Here is a 25,141-nt window from a genome sequence, read left to right on the forward strand (position 1 = left end):
TATAGATCTTAGCCAGTCCCTCTGTGACTGGGAGAATGGTCTGTCCCAAAGGAGTGGTATGACTGAAAAAATGCAAGATACAGTAATAAGCCTCTCTGAGCTCAGTTCTACTGATCCCCAGAGAGTATCTATACTATATCACTCTGTTGCTATGTCTGTACTTGGAGCCTTTTCAGGTTTGGAGGCCCTGCCACAGTTTGTGATCCCCCAGGACGGCCTTTGAGATCACTACCATGCCTCAGTGAGCCATTGGAGGATGACTCTAAAAGAGGCCTCCTTGCAGCACTAAAATCCTACGGTTCTCAGTCTGTACTAGCATTCCAGGGGATTTGGTTTGTCTGTCCAGAGTAATGCCAGATGGATGCCTCATGAGCTGTTCATCAGTCTCCTCCATCGCTTCCAAAGATGTGGAGACCCCTAGAGAGTTTGAACAAAGCCAGGAACCCCTCTTCTCAGGCAAATCAGAATTGTATGTTCCAGTTGGAACCTACCTGCCCATTGGGAGGATATTGAAAGTAGGAGTCTGCTAGGTCCTCAAATGATCTCAGTCTAAGTGTAGGACGAAAGGGTAGAGAGAAGAGTGTCTCATGGCCCACTGGTATCCTGGGCTCTCAAGCAAAAAAAAAAAATATGTCTAATGCAAAATGGATTCTAGAAGGAAGAACTGCTTCTCTTCCTCCTCCTCCTCCTTTCATGGATGTTTCAACTGCTCAGAGGCTTGTTGAGGATAGTATTTGTACTTAGGATCTTCATGGTTCCTTCCTCAAGATGAAAAGGCCCTTGGCCACAATGTAAGGAATGAAATTAGGATTCAGTTCCAGCTCCTACAGAATGTACCTTACCCTGAGGCCTTGGAGATAGAAGAGGAGAAAACTATCTAGGAGATAGTCTGTGCCTCCCAAAGTTTCAATAAATACTTTTCTGTTCAGTCTCTTCAACTCCACGAAGCATGGCGCCTTTGAAATCTCCAGGACCATCTATATGAGCTAGGGAATGATAGCTCTCCCATTGGCACTTTAAGGTTTGTAAGGCAATTTACACCCATGAAGTAGGTGCCAGGTCATCAACATTTTAGAAATGAAACAGACTTAAAGAGATGAAGGGATTTGCCCAAGGGATTTTACAATTAATAAGTATCTGAGGCAGGGCTGGAAGCCAGGTCTTCCTGACTCCAAATCCAAGGTGTTATCCATTCTGCCATGATAACCTCACTAGAAAGATACTAAATGAGAGATTCCTTCTTTGGTGGACTTTAATCCTAATCTAGACTTTGCCTTCAGATGGCTTGATCAACTTGTTTGGTGGGAGAAAGAATTGTTATACTTTTCCCCAAAGTGAAATTTGACTAGAAATAACACCCTTATGTGGAATCTTAAGCTCTACAGAGTGATTTAGTACTTTCATCTCCATTTCATAGATTAAGCATTGGAGGCTTAGAAAAGTGAAGGGATTTACCATGATCCTGGCAGATGTGTGTAAGATAGGGTCTGATTGCAGATTCCCTGGTTCTTGTATTCCCATACTGCCCTTCAAGTACTGTAATCCATTGGTGTCAGATAGTCAAGTGAGTTTTCAGATTCCAAATGTGCCTCCAATGTCTTCTGATTTCTCTTCCAGGAATTCATTTCCAAGTTTTAGATCGGTTCTCCTTTTCCATCTGTCCCATCATGGATATATCAGAATGCAAAGGCAACTCCCCAGGCTCTACAGATCACAATGTTGAGGACTTAGATAGCTGCATCCCAGTCTGCAAGCCTGTCCTGACATCACTGATGATGCGAGTACTCAAACAAAGAGATTTTTTTTTGCATTATAAGAGGGCTAGGTAGTGCAGGTTGTCCCCCTATACCAAAAGGGTTGTGTTCACATCCACTGTGCTGGAAACAGAGGGAACATGGCTAGAACAGAAAGGATTATAGGGGTAAGAAAAACATTTGAGGCTTCTTGGGCTATGGGACTACCAGATTTTGGGGGAAAGTACACCTGGGTATATTGATTGCTAAGAAATGGAAAGGCCAGAGAAGCTTCATCTAGGGTAATGATTGAGAGTGGCCAATAGAGCTTAGAGGTCATCTTGTTTAACCCTGTCTTTTTCTAGATAAGGAAACAGGCCTAGAAAGATTCATTCATTTGCTCATGGTCACACAGGGAGTAAGGAATAGAGCTGGCTTTTCTCTACCTCTAAATGTAGAGCTCTTTCCACTCTACTGTTGACCAAAAGTTACCACTACTTAAGTATGGATCAAAAGGGCAGAAAGCTTTAATGGTTCCAATCCCTGGAAGTTAGTGAGTGAACCTTGGTCTCCTTTGTTGCTTAAAGCATTTTAAAGACATAATTATTTCTCAGAGATCACTCTGAAAATAAGGTGTGTAAATTATTCCCATTTTCCTGAAGTCATGAGTCACAAAATTGCCAGGAGAGAAAGAACAGAGGGTGGGATTCAGCCTGCCAGTCTAGAACCTATTTTATAGACTTTCACAAGGTTGAGGTGATAGATGAAAGGCAGTATTCTAGCCCATTACTGTCTGCATGGCGTAATGCTCTTTGAGCTAGCCAAAAACACATTTCTGTTTCTGGACAGGAAATTTGCCTAGGAAGAGGTGATCCTACAAATGTACTGAGCTAACCTGTTTCCCAAGAGTCCAGAATTTCTTAAACTCAAACTATATTTCCTATGTTACACCTTGAGCTTCTCACCAGGTGTTAGGCCCAGTTAGTTTGAGATACCAAATCTCACTGAAATACACAAAGAGGACTAGCTCTTTGCTGAGGTCTAAGTGTTGTGTGCTAGCTGAGGTATTTCTGGGAGAATACAGGATCTGTTGGGGTAGCAGTGGTTCCCAGTACTCTTGAGTTCTTCATGTGTTGGCTGGATGGCCACTTGTATGGGGCTGCTGCAGAGGGGGATCATTGGGATACAATTTGAATTTGCAGACCTCTGAGGTTCTTTCCATCTCTGTGATTTACAGGAGTACATCTCATAGTAAAGGCTCCTGAACCTTGATTTGTATTGGAGTGTGTTGTTCTTTTGCTGAGGTCACTTTAGCTCCACCTAGAGGCAACTAGGTAGCTCTGTAGATTGAGAGCTGGGCTTGGTATCAGGAAGACCAGAGTTCAAATTCTGGCCTCCGGCACTTAGTATGTGTGAACCTAGGCAAGTACCTTAACCTCTTTCTCAGTTTCCTCAACTGTAAAATGGGGATGATGATAGTAATAGTACCTGCATCCCAAAGTTATTGTGGGGATCAAATGAGAGAATATTTGTAAATCACTTAAAACTACCTGACACAGATAGGCACTTAATAAATGTTTGCTTCCTTCCCTTTTTTTGGATCCAAGAATTTGTTTTCTTTGAGGAAAAGAATGAGGAGACTTCACTCCCCATCCAATAAAAAGAAAGGAAGGGCTGGACATAGCATAAGAGTACAGATAACCAGCAGAACTGATGCCTGGCTGATGGTGGATTGTGTTTGGCCAAGATGACTTGATACTTTTGCCAAGGGAGAAAAGTCCACCTCTTTTGCAGCTAATTTCAACTTTGTATTATAAGCTGCTGTGTAAGTTTTATCAGGTTCTCACAAATAGCATTTACTCATTAGAAGCCCTGGATTTCCATTTTGGTTCTCAGTGTAAGGCTTTTCCTTAATTTCTCATTTCTCTCTGTGTATAGCTGCTGCCTTTCTCCAAAACTGATCAGGGCTTTAGAGAAGGTGTCTATTAAATCCCAGTACTTTCTAGCATGGCATAGCTTTAGGAAAGTAGGACAGACAGAGCATGTATGTGTCTCTGAATCATCAGTATTGGAAAAAAAAGAGTAGACTTCCAGCCCCTTTTCCTCCATGCCTTCATTGATCTGCCTCAGGAAAGGCTTTTATCTGTTTTCCATTTCAGGCATACCACTGAAGCATCAGTGGTTCTGGGATCTTACTGACATGTGGACTCATCAGAGAAGATAGATCCTAGGAATCCTTGCTTTCGCATCCTATGTACATCTTATCTATGTCATTCCATAACTCCTATTTAGTTTAAGTACTGGAAGCCTTTCTCTGGACCTTTTAAATATTTCCTGGACATCGCTCTACAATTTGGATCTCCTATTTGTCATCACTTGTTTTTTATGTGATCAATCTATTTCTTTTCCTGGATAATATATGGCCTTGATATAATCATCCATCACAAGTCATGGCTGATAATATGTTACAACCTCCTTAAACCTCTAGCAAGTCCCTTTCTTCAGTTGGTTTAAACTGCAGAATACTACAATACAATTGGAAGTTCATTGCAGAAATATCAGTGAGAGCTGAGGTCTCTTGAATGAAGGTTTATGTGAAAGTTCTGTAAGCCCTGGGTGAAAGGAGAAATTTCTAGTCATTTTTGAATGAGGTAAAAATCAGTCATGGGACTGTTCTACATGTTTTTCAGTTACAATTCAGCTACAAAACAGGATTCCTGTTTTGAGTTTGTGGAAAGGCACTGAATGAAGGTGCTGAGTATATGAATCATAGGTTCTAGAGCAAGAGGGGAACCTTGGGACACCATAATCCCTTTTAATTTTAGATCACAGGGTATTGGTTCTGGGAAGGCCCTTAGAATACAGAATGTCAGAGGTAGATGGGAACTTAGAACATGGAATGTCAGAGCTGGGAGCAACTGTGAAATACAGAATGTCAACAACTGAGCTAGACTATAGAACACAGAATGCCAGACTTGGAAAGAGGCTTAATACATAGAATGCTAGAACACTGAATATATAATGTTAGAGCTGGGAGGTACTAAGATACCTATGTACACTATCAAAGTTTTGTTGTTGTTCAGGCATGTCTACTCTTTATGACCCTATTTGAGGTTTTCTTGGCAAAGATACTGGAGTAGTTTGCCATTTCCTTCTCCAGCTCATTTTACAGATAGGAAATTGAAGCAATCAGGGTTAGTGACTTACTCAGGGTCACCCAGCCAGTAAGTGCCTGAGCCCATATTTGAACTCAAATCTTATTGACTTCAGACCCAGTGCTGTATCCACTGTACCACCTTGCTGCCCTAATATCAAAGCTGAAGGGGCCTCAAAACAGAAAGTGACAAAGCTGGAAGCAGTTTTAATAACAGAATGCTAGAGTACAGAAATCGTGTGTAGGACAACACACATAGAATGTTAGATCTTAAAAGAGCCTCAGAGCTGGAAGGGGCTTTAGAACACAGAATGTCAGAACTCGACGGTACCTTAGAATGTAAAATGTAAAAGTTTAAAAGAGTCATAGAACACAGAATGTCAGACTTAGGAGGAACCTTACAATACAATGTCATCTGGAAGCAGCTGTAGAGTATAATGTGTCAATGCTGTGAAGGACTTTAGAACATGGAATATTACAAGTAGAAGGAAAGAGGGAAACAAGTATTTATTTAAGGATCTACTGTGTGCCAGGTACTGTGTTAAATGCTTTACAAATATTATCGCATTTGATCCTCACAATAACCCTACAAGGTAGGTGCTGTTATTATGCCCATTTTATGGTTGAGGGAATTGAGGCTGCCTGAAGTGAAGTGACTTACCCAGAGTCACACAGTTTGTAAGTGTCTGAGGCCAGGTTTGAACTCAGGTCTTCCTGAGTCCAAACCCACTACTCTATCTATTGCAGAATGTTACAGTGCTCGGGGGATGAGATCTGAACCCCTAAAAGGAAAAGCCCCTGAACTTTCCCACAAATTTCAGGAACCTGGTCCCTGGTGTTTGTCTGAGGCCTCTGACCCACCCCAGCCCACCTTGATTACTTAATTAGTTTACTTGATATTCCTTAATGCCAGCCTGATGTCTTTCTTTTTCGTGGCCTCATTAAAGGAGCCATGCCCTGGCTACCTCTTAAACAGTCCTATTCAATGAATGGGTGTTGCCTCACCCTAAGTGAGTACTTGCAAAGACCTTGGCCTCAAGGTCTCCCATTGCATCCTGGGTCATCTCCAGTCATCCTGATGAATATCTGGTCACTGGATTCAGATGGCTCTGGAGGAGAGGTGAGGCTGGTGACCTGCACAGCCCTCCCTCACTCAAAACAAAGTCAAGTGCAAATCATGTCATTATTTCTCTGATGGTGTGGTCTTCTTCCCCAACGAAGGATGAATGCAATCCCATCCAGACCCCTTTCCCAGTTAAGGCCCAATCACCCCAGCCTACTTTCCATTCCTTGATTCCATCTAGACTTTCTCACTGTCTTTTTGTATATAAAAGTACCAATCTTACTCCTATTAAACTGTGCAGATTCTTAGAACCTCACCGGTCTAACAGGTGTTATAATAAAACCTCACTACTCTGACTGAAAGGGCCTTGAGTGGTTGAATTCTTTCGAGGCAGATCCCCCCTGGACCCTTGAATTTTGGGATTCCCAGCACCCCTAGATTGCATCAAAAGCTGGAGGGACCTTAGAACGTGGAATGAACGTCAGGGCTAGGAAGGACCTTGGCACACAGAGAGGCCTTAGAACTGGGAATGTTGGAGCTGGAAAGGTCCTTGGAATATTAAAATATCAGGGCCTGGAGGGGCCTTAGAGTACAAAAATACTGCCATCAGGAGGGCCCTTAGAACCCAGGATGTCAGAACCAGGAGGGCCCTTAGAACCCAGAGTGGCAGAACCAGGAGGGCCCTTGGAACCCAGGATGTCAGAACCAGGAGGGCCCTTGGAACCCAGGATGTCAGAACCAGGAGGGCCCTTGGAACCCAGGATGTCAGAACCAGGAGGGCCCTTGGAACCCAGGATGTCAGAACCAGGAGGGCCCTTGGAACCCAGGATGTCAGAACCAGGAGGGCCCTTGGAACCCAGGATGTCAGAACCAGGAGGGCCCTTGGAACCCAGGATGTCAGAACCAGGAGGGCCCTTGGAACCCAGGATGTCAGAACCAGGAGGGCCCTTGGAACCCAGGATGTCAGAACCAGGAGGGCCCTTGGAACCCAGGATGTCAGAACCAGGAGGGCCCTTGGAACCCAGGATGGCAGAACCAGGAGGGCCCTTGGAACCCAGAGTGGCAGAACCAGGAGGGCCCTTGGAACCCAGAGTGGCAGACTGGGAGGGGCCTTGGAGAGGGGCTCCAAGGGCTGGAGTTCTCTACTGGCCCAAACGCCAGGGCCAAGGCTCAAGCCACCAAACCCACGTGCAGAAGCGAGGGGCGGGGCAGAATGGCGCATGCGCTCTCGGAGACCTCGCTATTTGGTCTTCGAGATGGGGGGGTCTATTTCGGACGGAGCGGGTGGAGGGGGCGCATGGACTGCTGGGATCTCTCTCCTCGCCTCCCCTCCCCAGTTGAGTCCTCCCACTTCCCGGCATGCTTTGGGTTCTCCAAATGGGAGGGGGAGACGCAAGATGGCGGCAGCCGCGAACTCAGGCTCGAGTCTCCCGCTGTTCGACTGCCCGACTTGGTGAGCGCCGGGGTCCGGGCCTGGCCTGGCCGGGCCGGTGGGGCGGGGGTGTCTCCGGGGCGCGGCGGTCAGGCCTCAGGGCCTGGGGCGGGCGGGCGGACGAGGGACGGGGAGAGGAGGCGGCCTCCATCCTCCATCCTTGCTTCCGTCTCGCCTCCTCTCCCCTCACCGGGCGGCCTGGGGCCCCCGGGGTCGGGCTGGAGGCCGCTGGGGGAGGGGGAGGGCCTCTCCTCCCTCCCCCGCCTCCTCCGCCCCACCTAGGTCCCGGAGGGGCCGGGACGCCGGGGCCAGCCCTGCTTCTAGAGGGAGGCCGGCAGGCGGGCGGGCTGGGGGCAGAGAACCCGCACACGTCCTCCCTTCCTGCCCGAGGGCCGCTGCTCGGGGGGCCGGGAAGCCCGGAAGGGGGTCTGGGTCTGAGGCCTTCAGGGCCCTCCCCCCAAGCCGGGGCCCCAAAGACCCCCAGAGGCGGCGCCTCCAGCCCTCCCCCTTTGACAGGGGAAGGAAGCCAGGCGGCCGACTCCCCGGGGGTCCTGCGGCGTGGGCTTGTAGAATTTGGGGAAACCTCCGAGGTGTTTAACCGGGAGGAAGATGGGGAGCCGGGGCTGCAGAGCCAGACCCGGGGACTCCTCTTGAGCGGGGCGCAGACTTGGCACCGCCGCTCATGCCGTGCTCTGGCCGCGGGCACCCCTTCTCTCATGCTGTGCTAAGCAGGAGGTGGTCCAGGTCGTGAGATGGCCGTGCGTGTTACTCCTGCTAGTTGGGACAGACATCGGGGGGTCGGACAGACAGACACGGAGAGGGTTGCCCTGAGGGCTAGCCCTAATGCCCCCAGGCTTTCATAGGAAATGAAATGATACGGTAGAAAATGGGCGATCTCCTCCCCGGTTCTTGTTCGAAAGTTCATCCCTGGGCCCCTCCTGGACGGGGTCTCATTGGAGGCTGAGATGACCATCATAGCTGTGGTGGATGTGGGGAAAGTACGACCTGACAGGGGCAGCCGCAGATGCTTCCAGGACCCCTTTGTGCCTTTGTCCTCAGAGGATGCCAAGGCAGGGAGGAAGGGGTTCCTAGGCCAAGGTCACCTCGGACTCCCAACTGGGCAGCACACCTTTTCCTTTCGGAACTCAAGGTCCAAGTCCGGTCCCTACTTGTACTGTGAGCCACCAACTTTGTGCTTTCCTGACATGTTATTTCACACCTGCAGCCCCAGATTCCTCTTAGCTTATTCTGCCTTTTCAGATTCTAATTGGCAGACCTTAGCATCAAGCCCAGATTCCCTGATCCGCTGCGCCGGAAGCTTCTATCTTTGTAGGCCTGCCCTGCAAGGTAGACATATGGTTTAAAAATATAGGTTTCTTTCCTGCTGTTCTAAATATTGCTTAACTGAGGTCTGTTTTGGAGCAGTTGAATCATTGGAGAAGTACAGCATCGAAAGTGGAAAGAAGCTGTAATAACAGCGAAGGAGATGGCATTTCTACTTGAATGTGAACTAATTATAGGCTGTTTGGAGAGCTGTGACACTCAATGGGAACAGAAACTGTAAATAGCAATTCATTGTACTCATCCTGAAGGTGTTTTTCTCTTTATTTTCTAGGGCAGGTAAACCCCCACCTGGTTTACATCTGGATGTAGTTAAAGGAGACAAGTTAATTGAGGTATGAAAATACATATCATGCATTTTTTCCAACATGGGAAAACATGAGTCATTTCCCACCCTCATTCTTGTGCTTTGTTTTCCAGTAATGCTATTTTCAATTTCCAATTTTTTCCATTAAAAGCACTTAATGGTATAATACATTGAACCACACTATCTCTTTGCAGACACTGAGTTGTATGTTAGCTTCTCCATCTTCCCGGTGAGGAGTTTTTAATAGGTCATGGATCTTTGAACTGTAAGGAAAGGACGTGGGCAAAGGACCTATAAGAAGTTTCTGTCACTCTTTCTGGGAAATAGCATGGGATGTGTGGAATGCACTGAGAATTAATTAGCTGAATAAATCACATGAATACAGAGCTTGAGAAAGAGGCGTCTGTAAGAATTGTCCCTGAGTTTTGCTCAGAGGATTGGACAGAGCTAATAAGGAGCCTTTTAAAAGAGGAATGGGGAGGATGACTTTATCTGAAAGAGCCCATAATTGGAGGCTGAAGCTCCCTAACCATAATCTGGATAGAACTTTTTAAAAGAGCTTTCAAGGTTAGAATTGTTCCTGGGTTGTGACATATTTGTCACTAAGAGTTGGTGAAGTAGTGTAAGGAGATGGGCCAAAGAGCCTCTGTGACTGAGATCAGTTTCAGCACTTAGGATTTTTAGTCCAAGCAATATTATTGAATTATGATTTCTCTTTGATGCACATTGTTCATTGTGCTGCCCCACCATCTGCTTGCACTATCCACTCCTACTGTGAAGGACCCTCTTGACACAGTTTGTTGTTATCGGTCCCTGTTGGAATATGCTGAATTAGAGTGTGAATTGAAATGAGGAGCTGGCTCCGTTCTGTGCACATACAGTGTAATCTCAGGTCAGTCACTTGTAGTTGTTATGTCATAGGTCTGCTTCTGAAAGTAGAACTTTTAAGACCCCCCACATTGAGATTATTACAAGAAGTACTTCAGAAGATCTGTGAATCTGTGGTTTCAGCAGCGCACCAGTGCAGATCATAGCCCTTCCACGCTTTAGTAGACAACCCATTCATAAAGTACAGTGTCCAAAACTCCCCAAAATTATCACCTGGGAGTCATCTACTTCTTGCCGAATTTTCCAGACTTAGCTAGGCTAGGCTCTAGTGACAGATAGATGAATCCATCACTGTTCTCTACCCAAAGGTTTTCAGGCTTGGTATAATTTGCCAGACCTTGCATTTCAGTGGCATGGCCTTCCAAGAGCCCAGGGCATCTCTGAGACATGGTAAGAAACACCTGGGAAGTTTAGTGGAAGATTAACATGAAATACTGCATTACAATGTATATGAAGTGTTTTATAATAGAGCATTCCAGAAATGCCTAATAGTCTTTGCTAAAGGATCCTTAGGGAAGAAATTTGGTTACTATTGCAATGACCTTCTGGTTGATCTCCCTGCCTCAAGGCTCTCCCACCTCTAATCCATCCCCCCCCTCAGATCTTGAGTAGATTTTCTAAAACTCAGGTCTAACCATGTCACCCCTTAGTTAATAATCTCCATTAACCCCTCTTCCCCCCCCCCCCCCCCACTCCTCCAGATTAAATAGAATATTCTCTGTTTGGTGTTCAAAGCCCTTCATAACCTGCAGCCACCCTCACCACACATATGCATGCACGCACCCCCATGTACCCTGCAATCCCATGACACTGGCTTTTCTTATTGTTCCTCAGGTAATCTGCCCTGACTATCCCCCTGCCTGGGCTTCTTCTCTTCCTCATCTCCCCTTCCTGACTTCCCTGCCTAAAATCCTACCTTCTACAAGAAGCCTTTCCTAATCCCTCGTAGTTGTGCCTTCCCTCTTATTTATTATCTCTCTTTGTTTATTGTTTATTCATATTCTCCATTTATTATCTGTTATCTTCAGCTGATCCTGTCTGAATCTTGTTTGTAGATAGTTGTTTGCATGTTGTCTCCCCCATTAGACAGTGACCTCCCTGAGGGCAAGGACAGGATTTTTGTCCTTTTTTTTAAATCTCATCACAGTGCCTGGCACATAATAGGCTTTTAATAAATTCTTGACTAGAATTCAACTGATATCTCTATTATCAGTATGGGGGGAAGAAGACAATTAGGCATAATTTGTAAGATTGGCTGTTAGTTCCTAGAATGAAATCTCTTTAAATGCTCCCTTAAACGACTGGGTGAAACATATCTGGCAAATTATGATCGAAAGAGTGTCTTTTGGTCATTTTTATTAGCAGCAGACCAGGACCGGTCTTATCTCTATGGAATTATCAAGCACTTGATACTAACCAAGCTATCTGTATCCTGAGCTGCTCTAGAAGGTTGGGATGTGTCTTGTGATAGCTGGGTTTTATAAGTGCAATATTATAGTAAACCATGAGTCTTTTAAGCCCAGCATGTTGAGGTGAGCACTCTGGGTTATAACTCAAAGGTACAGTCCTGATGATAGCCCGACTGGAATAATGGCTGGAGTGAGAAGCAGAAGACCAGCCTGCTTGAAATGTATTCAGACTGAGATAGTTCCTATAGTCAGAAGTAGTTGTAACATTGTGAAGCAGGGACATTGAGAACAGTGGAGCGATTTCTGTCAGACTTACTGTAAGCCTCACTTTATTTGATGCTAATCTCAGGACCTGTAAAGAGTCAGCTTGCTATCATAAGTCACGATCTATATTTATAAAATATGAGTGGAGAATGCTATGAGAAATTCAACCTATATAGGCGTTATTTGTTTTATATATATATATATATATATATATATATACATATATATATATTTTTACAATTTGTGGCCTACCTCAGAATTTCAGCGAATTCAAAAGAACAGACTTATATTAAAGCACTTTACTTTGTCCAAGTTGGTGAGGATACATAAGATGATGGGACACATGGATACAGATAACTCTGATACAAGGCAGAGGGAGATAAATGCAAAGAAGAAGTTCAGACAAAATACTGTGAGCAATTTGAGAAGGAAAGTCACTTTCACCTGAGGCATGAGCTCTAGAGGGCTCTGGGAAGAGCTTCACGCTGGACATTGGGTGGGATCACAACAGAGATGGAAAGAAGCTGTGTTAGGCACGGGGCACAGAGACAGTGCAGGAGAGCGTGCAAGACAGAGACCAGTCTGACTGGATTGAGAATATGTGAAGAAGACTAGAACGAGATGAGGCCAGAAAGGGTTGGAATCAGAATGTAGGGGGCATCTGGAGTTTATATTTTAGGGAGTCGCACCGAGGGCATCCTTGAAGGTTTTTGAGTGAGGAAGATTGGGAAGATTACTTGGGAATCCAGTGTGAAGATTGGATAGAGAAGGGATAGGATAAAGGTAGGACGGGTAGTTAAAAGTCTGTTGTTATAACCTACATACGAAGAGAATAAGAATGGAACTCAGGTATTTGTGGGGGTGGGGGGGAAGGAGGGAGGATTCAGAATCAGACTGAGGACAGTTAAGTGGCATTATGGATAGAATACTGGGCCCAGAGTCAGGAAGACCTGAGTTCAAATCCCACCTCAGACTCTTACTATATGTGTGACCCTGGGCAAATCCCAAAACCGCTCTGCCTCAGTTTCCTGATCTGTAAAATGAGGATACTAATAGCACCTGTGAGGGTCAAATGAGATAATATTTAAAGCACTGAGTGCTGTGCCAGTACCTGGCACATAGGAGGCATTTAATAAATGACTTGATCATTTCCTTTGTTCATGCTGTAGAAGTGCTCGACGGCTGCTAGAATGTGTGGGGTAAGGGGGGGGGAAAGTTAAGATTGATGTCATTGGGGTCCTGGGAGAGTAGTGATATCATTAACCAGGATGGAGGAGGTGAGGGAGGGAGAATGAGTTCATTCCTAGACATTTCTGAATTTAAGCTTCCATTGGTACATCCAGATGATAACATCTAGCCAGAAGTTGAAATTTCAGCCCAGGAGCCCTAGGGAGAGAGTGAGGTGGAAGATGGGAATTTGGGAGTCATTTGCATAGTTGATAATTGAAGCCATGGGAGTCGATAAGATCCCCAAGGAGAAGAGAAGCAAAGAGCAGAAGTGTGGGAGGTCTCATGCTCAGATCCTTGCTTGGTTACTTCATGAACTGTGTGACCTTGGGCGAGTCATTGCAACTCTCTGAGACTCCGTTTACTCAACTGTAAAATGAGAGCATGACAGTTTTAGATGCACAATACATGAGCCAGAAGAGGAGAGAGGTATCAAGAAGGAGGGCACATGCTACAGAGAACTCAGTAACTGAGTGACTCAGACCTGGGGTCTGCCAGGCTGAAACTGGAAACCATCCTGTGAGTGACGGCTGTTGAACATTGTGCGTGTTGAGAGTAGAACCACATATCCAGGTTAATGTGAACTTAATTTAAGCTGAGCCCAAAGTTTGAATAATAAAATTACCATGCCCATGACAGGTGTCAGACATGCAGTAACAAACTGAAATGTGCTTGGGAAATATTTAATGAAATAAAATAGAATCAAATATTAATAAGTGATTTTCTAAGTCACTGTGCTGCTGCAGGGATCTTCTGTGCATTTTAGCAGCTCTCTCTTTTTGAGTTTGATGCTCTTACCTCGCTGCACTGGGCCTGTCCCTACTGCACTGCACTGTCTGCTACTGATAGAGCTTATTGAAAACATAAATAAATTAATGAAAATGTTATGACCTCAGTGTGGTCGATTGTGTCTTCAGTCATTTATCTCTCTTTTGTAATAGAAAAACTGAGGCAGCCAGGGAAGCAGTAGTCTTCTCTGGATCCAGTAACTGAGAATTTCCTGGTTCCCAATTATGCCATTCCCTGGGCTGCCTTTCCTTATTACCCTACTTTATCTAGGAAAAAATTGTTTAAAAAAATGAAGTTGAGTTTAAAAGGAACTTGGTTTTGTTTTTATTTTTTTATTTTTTTTTATTTTTTATTTTTTAATGTTTAACAATCACTCCCATACAATTGCGATTTTATCCCCCCCACCTACCCCCCACTACCCCCCTCCCTCCCCACGACTGCATACAGTTCTGTATAGATTCTACATATACTTTCCTATTGAGTATATTTTCACTATAGTCATGCTATGTAGTCAGACTAAGATGAATGAAAGAAATCGTATAACAAATCAGAACATGATACACAAACACATACACATACACAGACATGATCTGCTACATTATGTGAGTGACTTCCCTATTTCTCTCTCTGAGTGTGGCAGGCATTTTGCCTTGAGAACCACCATTGGGATTTTTTTTTTTTTTGTAAGAAGTTCTTGTGTTATTACAAAATTCTAAGTCTACCAGAAAAAACTCTCACACACTGTGGTCGTTGCTGTGCATAAAGTTCTCCTGGTTCTGCTCCTTTCACTCAGCATCAGGTCATATAAGTCCCTCCAGGCCTCTCTGAAGTCTTCTTGTTCATCATTTCTTATGGCACAATAGTACTCCATTACATTCATATACCACAATTTATTCAGCCATTCCCCAATTGATGGACATCCCCTTGACTTCCAGTTTTTGGCAACTACATAGAGTGCTGCTATAAATATTTTTGTACATGTGGGACCCTTTCCCATTTTTATGATCTCTTGGGGATATAGTCCTAGTAGCGATATTGCTGGGTCAAAGGGTATGCACATTTTTGTAGCCCTTTGGGCATAGTTCCAAATTGCTCTCCAGAATGGTTGGATGCGCTCGCAGCTCCACCAACAATGAATTAGTGTTCCAACTCTCCCACATCCTCTCCAGTATTTATCATTTTCTTGTTCTGTCATGTTTGCCAATCTTATAGGTGTGATGTGGTACCTCAGAGTTGTTTTGATTTGCATCTCTCTAACCAATAGTGATTTAGAGCATTTTTTCATATGCTTATAGATAGCTTTAATTTCTTCCTCTGAAAATTGCCTGTTCATATCCTTTGACCATTTATCAATTGGGGAGGAACTTGGTTTGAAAAAGAAACCCAGCCCTGTCCTGCAGGTATGAGGCTTGTCCTCCAGAGTACCTTGGGAGAGGCCACATGCTGCCTCCTTTCCTTTTCTCTGGAGTTGCTTTTACTTTTGGCAGCTGTCTTCAGAACCTGTGGTGTGTTCTTTTGTGCATCCTCAGGGTTGACAAAAATTTGTCCTTTGAAGGTGAATATTGTCAAAAGTAATATGGAGCTTCATCCAGTGAATAAGATGTCTGGTCACTCTGGAGGCTGGTGATTTTGGTCAAAGTCAAAGCATGATCCTGTAGGACTGAGCCTGTGCTGGGATGCGTAAATAGAATTTGTTCCCTGACTGCTGAGCAAGTGGCCTGGTGTGGAAGAAGTGTGTGACTTCCCAGGGTGACTATTGTGCTGAATAGCACTGGTTTGGATAGGCAAATCAGAATGAATGTGTTCAGGTCAGTCTCATTGCTTTGGTCATGCCTTGTACTTTTCCTTTTCAGTTTCAACTTGAAATTAGGCAGTATGAAATATTTAATTTTCAAATAGCATTGTTTTGTGGTGGTGGTGTAGAGAGAGAAGGTAATGAGGGGACTGGGGCTCTTGCCCACAACAGTCACAATTCAGCAGCGAGCATTTATTCAAAGCTGCTGTGCACCAGGACCTGCTGATACAAAGATAAAACTAAGTTGTCCCCAGGCTTAACAGGGAAACAACATGTATTTAGATCAGTGTATACAAAATAAAGACAGGAGTTTGGAGAGGGAAAGCATTAGCTGTTTGGGAAGTTGCCTTATAGAGTGGCATGGATCTAGAAAAAGACCACCAGAATGGGAGAAGCCTGGAGATAATGGCATTATTGAAGGATTGGTGGAAGAAGCTGTGGAAAATAGGAGGCCTACATAGAAGAGCCATGATTCCTCTTTTCAGACATTTGAAGGGCCATCACTTGGAATAGGGATGACTTTTTTTGCTTGACTCCAAAATATAGAGGTAGGCTCAATAAGTTTAGAAGTTCTAGAGATGCAAATTTCCATTCATTATAGGGGAAAACTTTGTAGTAATTAACTGTTCAAAAGTGGAATGGGAAGTGGAAGCAAATTAATTTCCAGTTGCTGGAAGTCTTTCAAGCCAAAGCTGGACTACCATTTATTTGGGATGTTGTTATAGACAAGATTCCTGCTTACATGGAGGGTTTGATTAGATGTCCTCTGCGTGCCCTTCCAAATGTGAGATTCTATGAGTGGAGGGAAAAAATTGAATTTTATTCCTGCATTTGACATGTGATCTCTATTGAGGAGAGGTGTTATGAAATATAATGAATCCATGTTATCAAAAGTTTCTGAAGTCTTCATCCTCATAGTCTTGAAAAATATTTTTGTCTTTGGTGAAGAACTATGAAAGCTTTGGGGGAAAGCTATCAATGCAAGATTAAGTAATGTTGTTTATTTGGTATTCAACCTTAGAAACTGATCATTGATGAAAAGAAGTATTACCTGTTTGGAAGAAACCCTGATCTATGTGATTTTACCATTGATCACCAATCTTGCTCTCGAGTCCATGCTGCCTTGGTCTACCACAAGCATCTGAAGAGAGTTTTCCTAATAGATCTCAACAGTAGTAAGTAACTTTGCTTCATGTAAAACTACTTTGATCTAATTGGTTTTTAAATAATGCTTTGCTGCTGATTAAATGAGAAATTAAGTGTTTTCATCTAGATGGTTTTGCAAATATAGCTTAACTCTTGCCTGCTCTTTCCAGCCATTGTAATCATCTTCCCTTGAAATAACTGATGATGGAGACTGGATGATAGATGGGGAGAAGGCCTATAGGAAAGGCTCCCCTCCCTTTCCTTCAGAGAAGGCACTAGGAGAACAGAGGGAGAGACAGCCTACCAGGGGTTGAGGGGGTTGGGGAGACACTGTCTTCTGGAAGCTAAGAATTCATAGAGAAACTAGTAAGTTATAGAACCTCACTTGGGCAGAGTCCTTAGTCATTGGCCCATAGACCCAATATCAGTGACTGCTCCTGTGAAAATATGGCATTCCATGAACCAGCATTATGGACAGCGTTTAGATCTGGGGAAGTAATATTCTAAAATGGGCCTCAAATTCAGAGGATTTAATGACAGGGAGGGCTTGAGCTCTCACTCAGTTTGTCACTCATGTCTTGAGGGGACAAAGCAGCAGGATCTGGTTGTAGCATAGTAATGCTATTAGTGTAAAATAACAGAGGACAGGTCATAGTGTTGTGCAGAGAATGCCAGCATTAGCGGTGCTAGTGAAGAGAGGGTAATGTGGGATTATTTGACTTTGGAAAGTAATTTGAATTTTTTATTGCAGAAAATTCATCTTCCTGATTGTTTTACTTTGACTGATAATAAAATTGCTTTGTGACTAATCCGAATAAGTGCCACACTTTTATCCCAGAATCTGGCTTGTGCAAAACTTGAGTATAATCAATTGTGGTATGAGTTTTAACATAGACCTCTCTTCCTTCCCTTCCCCCTTGCTCTCCGTATTCGTGTGTATTTGCATACTGTATATGTACACATTTCTTATACACACACATTTCTCCCCCTTCATCCTGTCCTTTTGGAAGAGATCTCATTTTAGGAACGTTGGCCTACTTGGACCAATAATTACTGACATTTATAAGCGCCTGTGTGCTGAGCACTGTGCTAACCTCCTTATAATTGTTATTTCATCTCATCTTCACAAAAGTTAGTACTGTTATAATCTCCATTTTACAGATGAAGAAACTGAGACAAACAGGTTAAGTGACTTGCTCAGGGTAACCCAGTTATAAGTTCTTGAGGCCACATTTGAACTCAAGTCCTCCTGATTCCATGCCTGGCATTCTATCCATTGGGCCACCTAGCTGCCCCAGTGAATCATTGACAGTTTTCATTTGTGCCCAAAGCACATGACAACTAATAGCAAAAAAGGCAGCCTTAACATATGCTGAGTGACTACAGGGAACCAAAATTGGATTAAAAACTTGACCACAAATTTAGCTTGAGAGTCACTTCAGTGAATCTGAAGTTTCACCTTGTTCATTTCCCACATGTGTCCGTTGCAGGAGGTCTGGCTTCATGGCTACTCAGCCCCTTGGTTCACTGTGAGTGACACATGATGGCACTGGCATTGCCTTAGGAGAGCCTGATCTCCCACAGTCCTCTGTTCACTCGTATGTATGTCAGTCTCTGAGCCTCATTTTGGTGGAGCCCAAGTGGGAAAATCTTGGGAGGGAATCAGGATGGTCCTGGAACACTCATTCTTTTAGCCAGGTCTTATTCTGTTTTAGGGAAATTCAAGTTTACAGGCTGGCCACTTTGTAACCATTGCATTGGTGCACATTGTGGTAGTTGGTAAGAACTAAGACATTTCTGCTTCACCTTAGACTGGACCAGGGCAGCTGGCAGTAGAGTAGCATTCAGAATGCTGGTACAGTTGAATTTGAATCTTTATAGGGAATGAGCTGGAAACCTTCAAAGTTCAGGAAAGGGAGCCAGATTTTTAAAAGGCAAAAAGAAGGGGGTGTCCAAGCTGGGGATTGTAGGAGAGTCAACTTGGAGAAGCATGAATTTTCTGACCAGAGAAACCTGATTGCAACCATTAAGTTGCAAGAAATCTTACACATGGTCATTCTTACAGGCAAAATTGTCTCTTGACCTGGTTATTTGATGTGATGGGTAGGGACAGGAGACCTAAGGTCTTGAAATCCCAGCTCTGATAGTTCCTGGCTTTGTGACCTTGGGCTAGTTACTTTGTCTGTCTTGACCTCAGTTTTGTTATCTATAACATGAGAGTAAGAATACTTATATCACCTGCCCAAATTGTGAGACCCAAATGAGAGAATATATGTGAAAGTATTCTGTAGCTGTCAAACTTTAGGATAAACTGCTGGGAGTTAGTGAGCTGGGAGGTCACTGCGATTTGGGTCTGGAAAGTCACAGAGAATCTTCTCCCACTCCAAACTCAGGGATGCCAAAGAGGGTCTCATTTCTCACTCCTACCTTTCTGATCTTTCCCAGCACACGGCACATTCTTGGGTCACATCCGATTGGAACCTCACAAGCCACAGCAGATCCCCATCGACTCCACGGTCTCATTTGGTGCATCTACCCGGGCATACACTCTTCGTGAGAAGCCTCAGACGTTGCCATCGGCGGTGAAAGGAGATGAGAAAATGGGTGGAGAGGATGATGAACTCAAGGGCCTTCTGGGCCTCCCAGAAGAGGAGACTGAGCTTGATGTAATTCTGTGGTATTGTTTTGAGTTTTGGACTAGTGCTTGAGATGTAAATGATGCAGAGACATTCTCCGACTTTGTCACGTGTCATTCTCCTCTTGGGAGAACCAAAGAATCAGCAGCAAACAGAGCCTCAGAGTCCCATAATGTACCTCAGCATTGTTGCTGGGTGGTCATTGTGATGCAGGCTTCCTTCATCATAGCCGGAAGTAGGGAGATTATTTGGTGAGGGGGGCTAAGCTCATCTGTCTCATGACATCTCATCTCTCTTGCTTTGTCACCTTCATGGGCTCATAGACCACATTGTAGGCTGTGAGTTACAGGTGTTTGTCCCTCTCCTCTAGTTGACTGCGTAAAGAGAGAATAGAAGCTTTAGCCTTTTTATTCAGCTGTTCCTTTGTGTAGACCACGAAGTCTAGAAACTCTCAGGATGTTAACACAGGACTCTCTGGTTTTCTGGGCCTTGCTGCCCACAGGAGGAAGCCATTTCTAGAGCGGTACAGTCTGCCTTTCCTGGAAGCTGCTTCCCGTGGGTCTGCTGCTGATGCACCTTAATATGAACTGACATTTTATAGAACACTTTAAAGTTTGCAAAGAACGTTTACATGCTTTTTTTGTATGGACCTCACAGCAACCCTGTGAGGTAGGTACTATAGGTATTATTTTTCACATTTTACAGTTGGGGAAACTGAGGCTACAAAGTGGTTCGGTGATTTGCCCATGGTCATAGAGCTCCTGAGTGTCTGAGGAGGGATTGGAACCTAGTTCTTACTGAATTCAAGTTCAGCTCTCTGTGCTATGGCATTTTACTGCTCACCACCTTGGGTTACTTTTTAAAGTGGAAGCAGGTCCACTTTCTACTTTAGACAGTTACATAATTATCACCCTAATATATGCACAGATGTGTTTGATCCTTTGTTTTTTAAAACCCAAACTTATAATTTCTAATCTTCAGGACTGATTTGATTAGAGCTAACATGAAAAATCATCTTGTTCATAAAACTTGTAATTCAGTCAGAGTTTTACATTTTTTAATTTAACTCCTGTATTCCTCTGCTACTTGGCTGGATCTGTGATCTTATTTGTGTGGGTGCTCTTTATACCACAGTAATTGTAAACCCCTGTAGGACTCTTATGTGTTTTTAGTCTGTATTGCTCATGGAATCCTTGTCGAGAATCCACCCCGACACTGGAGATCCTCTAATGGATACCAACGTGGCTCCCTCGACTCTCCCTTCATTTATGCTTTATTTTTAGTCCTTGACTGGCCTGTTGCTTTTCCAGTCATTCATAGCCTCCATGATATGCCCTGTGTTAATTTTTTTTAAACTGCTAAGTCAGCCCACAGTGACCCCTGAAATGAATTGGTAGGATAGCTTTTGAAAACTGATTTATGTGTTTTTGAACTCAAAGGTTTTTATCTTTTTCTACAGTAAACTTCACATTGTTTTGAAAGCTCTGAGTCTATACATGGGCTGATAGTGCAGGTAGAGTCACGTGTGTGTATGTATACATACATTTGTACACATTCACAGGTGGAGATAATTGCTCAGAGCCATAGCTGCATAGATCCATAGCAAAACTGGAGCAGAACTCAAGCCAGGTCTCCTGACTCCCAGAGTTCTTTTCATGACAGCAGTTTTTCATTTCCCTGGCATAAACTCACAAGAGTAAAATTAAACTTATTCCTCTTGTTTGCTCTGGAGTATGGTGATTATATGCATAAGATTTTAGACAGGCTTTGTGTGCCATAGGTGCATGTATATGTGATTATTTTAGACAGATGTATGTGTAGATATGGAAAATGAGAGAAAGTATATCATTTTAGTGTTGCTAAAATGAGAAATTAATGTGGTGGAAAGAACCCTGGAGCCAGGAGAGATGGATTATTAGTCCAGCTTTGGCACTGTGACTTTAGGCAAGTCCTTTTGACACTCTGAGCCTGTTTTCTCCTTTGTAGAATGGGGAGGTTGGGCTTGATCATTCCACAGCCAGGCATTCCTTTGGCTGTTACTGTCTCCTCTTTATTCTCCTGCCTTTTCGTCATGAATGCCATCCTCCTCTCCAACTCTTAGTGAAATGCTGGGAAACACTGCAGCCAAGAAGCCTGTAAGGACCGGGCTCCAGAAATTGGAGTGTCCTGGGCTGCATTGCAGATTGGAGTAAATCCAGCAGAAGATAAAGCAAGTAACTGTGCTGAAGACAGTGTCAGTTATTGAGAAAGATGGATCCATAGGGATGAGTAGAATGGGGAAAGATGAGGAGATCAAAATCTTAAGTGATCACAGGGGAAAGGGGCTCCTTGTTCTTTGCAGTTTTTTCTTTTTGCTTAAACCAAGTTCTTTGGGGCTCCCCTAGTCTCACTGCACCCAGCTGCCTCCCTTTGCCTGTCGTCATAATACACATAAAAGACTAAACTTAATCACGTTTCTTCAGGCAAATAATTCAGCCCAAGTAATATTTGCCCCTGCTTTCTCACTTGGTTTTTTTTTTTTAATCTCTGTTTCACTAGTCAGGAAGGAGTTCCCAAATCCTGATAAATAAGGATCATTGGGTATGTAAACATCCGATCAAATTAAATTGAGACTTTTAACAATGACATAGATCCCCATCTGTCGAGAAAGGACAAGATGAATTTTCAAAGGCTCTCCGAGTCCTGATACTCTTATCTTGTTGCCCTGCCCTGACACCTTTATCTGTAGGTGCACTGACTCCCTGTCTCCTCTGTGAACCCATCCTTAGAACTTGACAGAGTTCAACACAGCCCATAACAAACGGATTTCCACTCTCACCATTGAGGAAGGGAATTTGGACATCCAGAGACCAAAGCGGAAACGGAAGAACTCTAGGGTAACATTCAGTGAAGATGATGAGATCATCAATCCAGGTGAGCGTGTGTTCTTTCTGGTTCCCTGAGGAGAATCTTGTCCTTTCAGAGAACCAAACAAAAGTTGTCTTTGGTGGAGAGAAAGCTGGGATTGGAGTTAGAGACCTGGGTTCAGATCATGGCTCTTCTACTTGTTACTTCTACTTAGGGTCTTTCTTCATCTCTGAGTTTCAGTTTCCTTATCTGTAAAGTGGGAATGATAAAATTTGTACTGTCTGCTGCAAAGTGCTTTTGAGATGGCCAGATGAGATAGTCTATATAAAGTACTCTACAAATACTGTTTTTTTATGGCTAAGTTGGTAGCTAACACATAGCAGAACTGGGATCCCAACTCAGATCTCCTGATTCCAAGGCTAGCTCTCTATTTACCTAACAGGGATTCTTTATATCACAAAAGGGTTCAGTGTAGGGTTATTTTAAAATAGGATTTGGGTTGTAGAAATTCATTTTATGGACCATTTTTGTCAGAGATACATCAGTTTGTATAGGCAGGGCATTACTTGTGCTGCCCTTCTTTACGTGGCTAGTATTTTTGGTCATTTTAGCTGATCCGTCCCCTGCTGAGTGTGAGAGAGACCAGGAGCAGGATTATGGCTTAGTAAAATGTGTTCTCAAGCTACAGAACTGGAGCTAGTTACCCCTGTCTGCTGCACAGCCTAGTTAATTGAGCCCTCGGAGATTTCAGGTCTTTTGGCAAAGTGTGGCCTCTGGATTATTAGTTAAGGAGTTCATGTCAAAGTGCTAAGCACTGTTCTCCAGTGTTTATGTTGGCTTGAGTGGCAGGTGCTGGGGTAGGTTTGTTGTGGACGTAGGCCTCTAACATCACAAATTGTACAAAAACCTAATGTTGCAGAGGGACGTTAATGCCACAGGAAGAACTTTATAGAAGGTTTGTCTGCATTCTTCCCCCTGAAGCGTCCAACTCACCTTGTTCTCTTTCCTCTTGGCAGAGGACGTGGATCCTTCTGTTGGCAGATTCAGAAACATGGTACAGACTGCAGTGGTCCCAGTTAAGGTATGTGCTAGCCTTGGTGATGTTTGCCACCAGCTGTGGAGGTGGTCTTGTTTTTAAACACCCTTTCCTCATGTAAATGGGGTTGGAGCGCATAGTTAATTACGACTTTGGCTAGTTCTTGGGGTTCTTTGTGTCAGTCTCCTCATAATTCCTTGGTTTTCATCTGGCTGGGCTACATGATGCTTGTGAGGCATCATCCAACCAGCCAGTTTGGGGTGTTGTCCATTGTGGATGTGGGTACAAAAAAGCCTTTTCAGCAATGGGCCTGTTTTATTTATGTATCATTTCCAGAGGGGTTCAAGGTTGCCTTTTATTTCTTGGCCTCTTCCCTCTCTGTTATTTGAGTGGTTAGACTGATTGACCTTTAAGGTCCTTGTGAGTCTGTGAATCTAAGACAGCAGTACAGGTAGAAGAAGGAAGTTGGGGAATTGTCTTGTACCTTTACCTTCGGGGTTATCATAGAATTTGACATAAGCAAAGGGGTCTATCCATTATTTTACTTCACTTTTCTCCTTTCTTTCTTTCTCTCTTTCTTTGCAAATCCCAGAAGAAACGTGTCGAGGGCCCTGGCTCTCTCAGTTTGGAGGAATCAGTGAGCAGGCGCATGCAGAACTTTCCATTCAGTGGAGGATTGTATGGGGGTCTTCCCCCTACCCACAGTGAGGCGGGCTCTCAGTCACATGGCATCCATGGGACTGCACTCATTGGTGGCCTGCCCATGCCCTACCCAAACCTCGCTCCTGAGGTAGACTTGACCCCTGTTGTGCCATCAGCAGTGAATATGAACCCTACACCAAACCCTGCGGTCTACAATCCTGAAGCTGTAAACGAGCCCAAGAAGAAGAAATATGCAAAGGAGGCTTGGCCTGGCAAGAAGCCCACACCCTCCTTATTGATTTGATATTTTTGGTCCTGGGGTGGGATGGGAATTGGGTGGAAGGGTGGTTTGGGGGCTAATGAACTGAGGAAAAAAAACTTTCCATGTGTGCAGTATCGTCTTTCAGAATGTCTCTTGGTGTCCTAACCATGTAATTTTAAGACTGGGGCTGGGGCTGGGGTTGAAATATCCCGTTAAAGATCTGTTTTCAGAACGCTTCCTATGTATAGAAATTTATTTCATGCATCCTTTGAGCTAAACTGCCCAGTTACCTTTTCTCCAGGCCCGTCGACTTCCCTTTTAGGATATTTTTTATTTGAAGTTTTATACATATATATGTCATTTGTGATGAACACCAGGCCCTCATCTCCGAAAATTCAAGATGAGTTGGATGGCCATATAGCAGGAAAGCTGCTACTGATGATGTAGGTCATGTGACCTGATTGTATTTGCTGTACTTGAAATTTCCAGATAGTTTTGATTTTAATGAATTTTCCCTGTGATAGTGGGGATCTTATGGATTATAGACTGGTCAGAAGAGGGTTCTAGAGTTCTTCATGGGAACTTTATCTAGATTTAAACTTAAAGCTTTTCCCCAAGTCAACAAGTTGAGGTCCTATAGTTAGGCCTTTCCCCTTCTGTTCTTGCTATTGGGATGAGACTGGTTAGATACAGGTCTGTAGTTTGGGGTTACAGCGTGGTTTTAATTTTACTTGTGTTTTCTTATAAAACATCAGCACTCCATTTGCAAATGTTTCTCATTTGATTTATGGTACTGTTTTCCCAAGGCTTTATTTCTCCTCTCAAAATGTGTTATGAAGATGATTTTTTAAAAAGTCTCTGACCATTTGAAGGTAGTTTAAATTGAACATAAAATGATTTTATTTAGCGAGTGACTGACCATCTCTTGAGGAGGATGACTTTGTGGCTAGATTCAGCAGCTTTTCCCCTCCCAGTGAATGTAAGTCCTTGGTAGCTCAGAGTTCTAAGGCTGGTCTTGACCTACACACACAGGAGGCTAAGGTAGGAACATCGACGTGAGCTTTGCACAGAGCTTTGTACATTTGTGAAATAGACTTTTTCCCACACTTTCTGTGTAGCTTTTTACCTGTAACCTTGACTACATTGTAAATTAAATGCGACTTTTTGCCA

The 25,141-nt window shown here is 43.9% G+C and overlaps 1 protein-coding gene and 1 non-coding gene across 5 annotated transcripts; both read left to right on the top strand.

Moving 5' to 3' along the window:
• The first annotated feature begins 1,837 nt into the window (after positions 1–1,837).
• On the top strand, positions 1,838–25,141 carry PPP1R8 (protein phosphatase 1 regulatory subunit 8). 4 transcript variants are annotated; one of them, XM_072609534.1, is made up of 8 exons: positions 7,265–7,403; positions 8,998–9,058; positions 16,424–16,577; positions 18,039–18,150; positions 18,994–19,214; positions 21,953–22,097; positions 23,048–23,112; positions 23,660–25,141. In XM_072609534.1, exons 5-8 carry the CDS (start codon positions 19,149–19,151, stop codon positions 24,011–24,013), a joined length of 630 nt encoding a protein of 209 aa, XP_072465635.1. In that variant the 5' UTR covers positions 7,265–7,403; positions 8,998–9,058; positions 16,424–16,577; positions 18,039–18,150; positions 18,994–19,148; the 3' UTR covers positions 24,014–25,141. The 4 variants fall into 4 exon arrangements, with proteins under 4 accessions (XP_072465634.1, XP_072465633.1, XP_072465635.1 ...); XM_072609533.1 differs by lacking the exons at positions 7,265–7,403; positions 18,039–18,150 and adding an exon at positions 1,838–1,921; XM_072609532.1 differs by lacking the exon at positions 18,039–18,150 and having other exon boundaries at positions 7,163–7,403.
• LOC140509399 (small Cajal body-specific RNA 1) lies at positions 11,319–11,485 on the top strand. Its single transcript, XR_011968723.1, has one exon.

This window comes from Notamacropus eugenii, chromosome 5, assembly GCF_028372415.1.
Source record: "Notamacropus eugenii isolate mMacEug1 chromosome 5, mMacEug1.pri_v2, whole genome shotgun sequence".
NCBI lineage: Eukaryota > Metazoa > Chordata > Mammalia > Diprotodontia > Macropodidae > Notamacropus > Notamacropus eugenii.

Excerpts from the sequence above, each read along its gene's own strand:
- PPP1R8 (XM_072609532.1), top strand. The coding sequence starts at position 7,171 with ATGCGCTCTCGGAGACCTCGCTATTTGGTCTTCGAGATGGGGGGGTCT. Across the intron at positions 16,578-18,993 it reads CCTAATAGATCTCAACAGTA|CACACGGCACATTCTTGGGT; the intron begins GTAAGTAACTTT and ends GATCTTTCCCAG. Across the intron at positions 23,113-23,659 it reads CTGCAGTGGTCCCAGTTAAG|AAGAAACGTGTCGAGGGCCC; the intron begins GTATGTGCTAGC and ends TGCAAATCCCAG.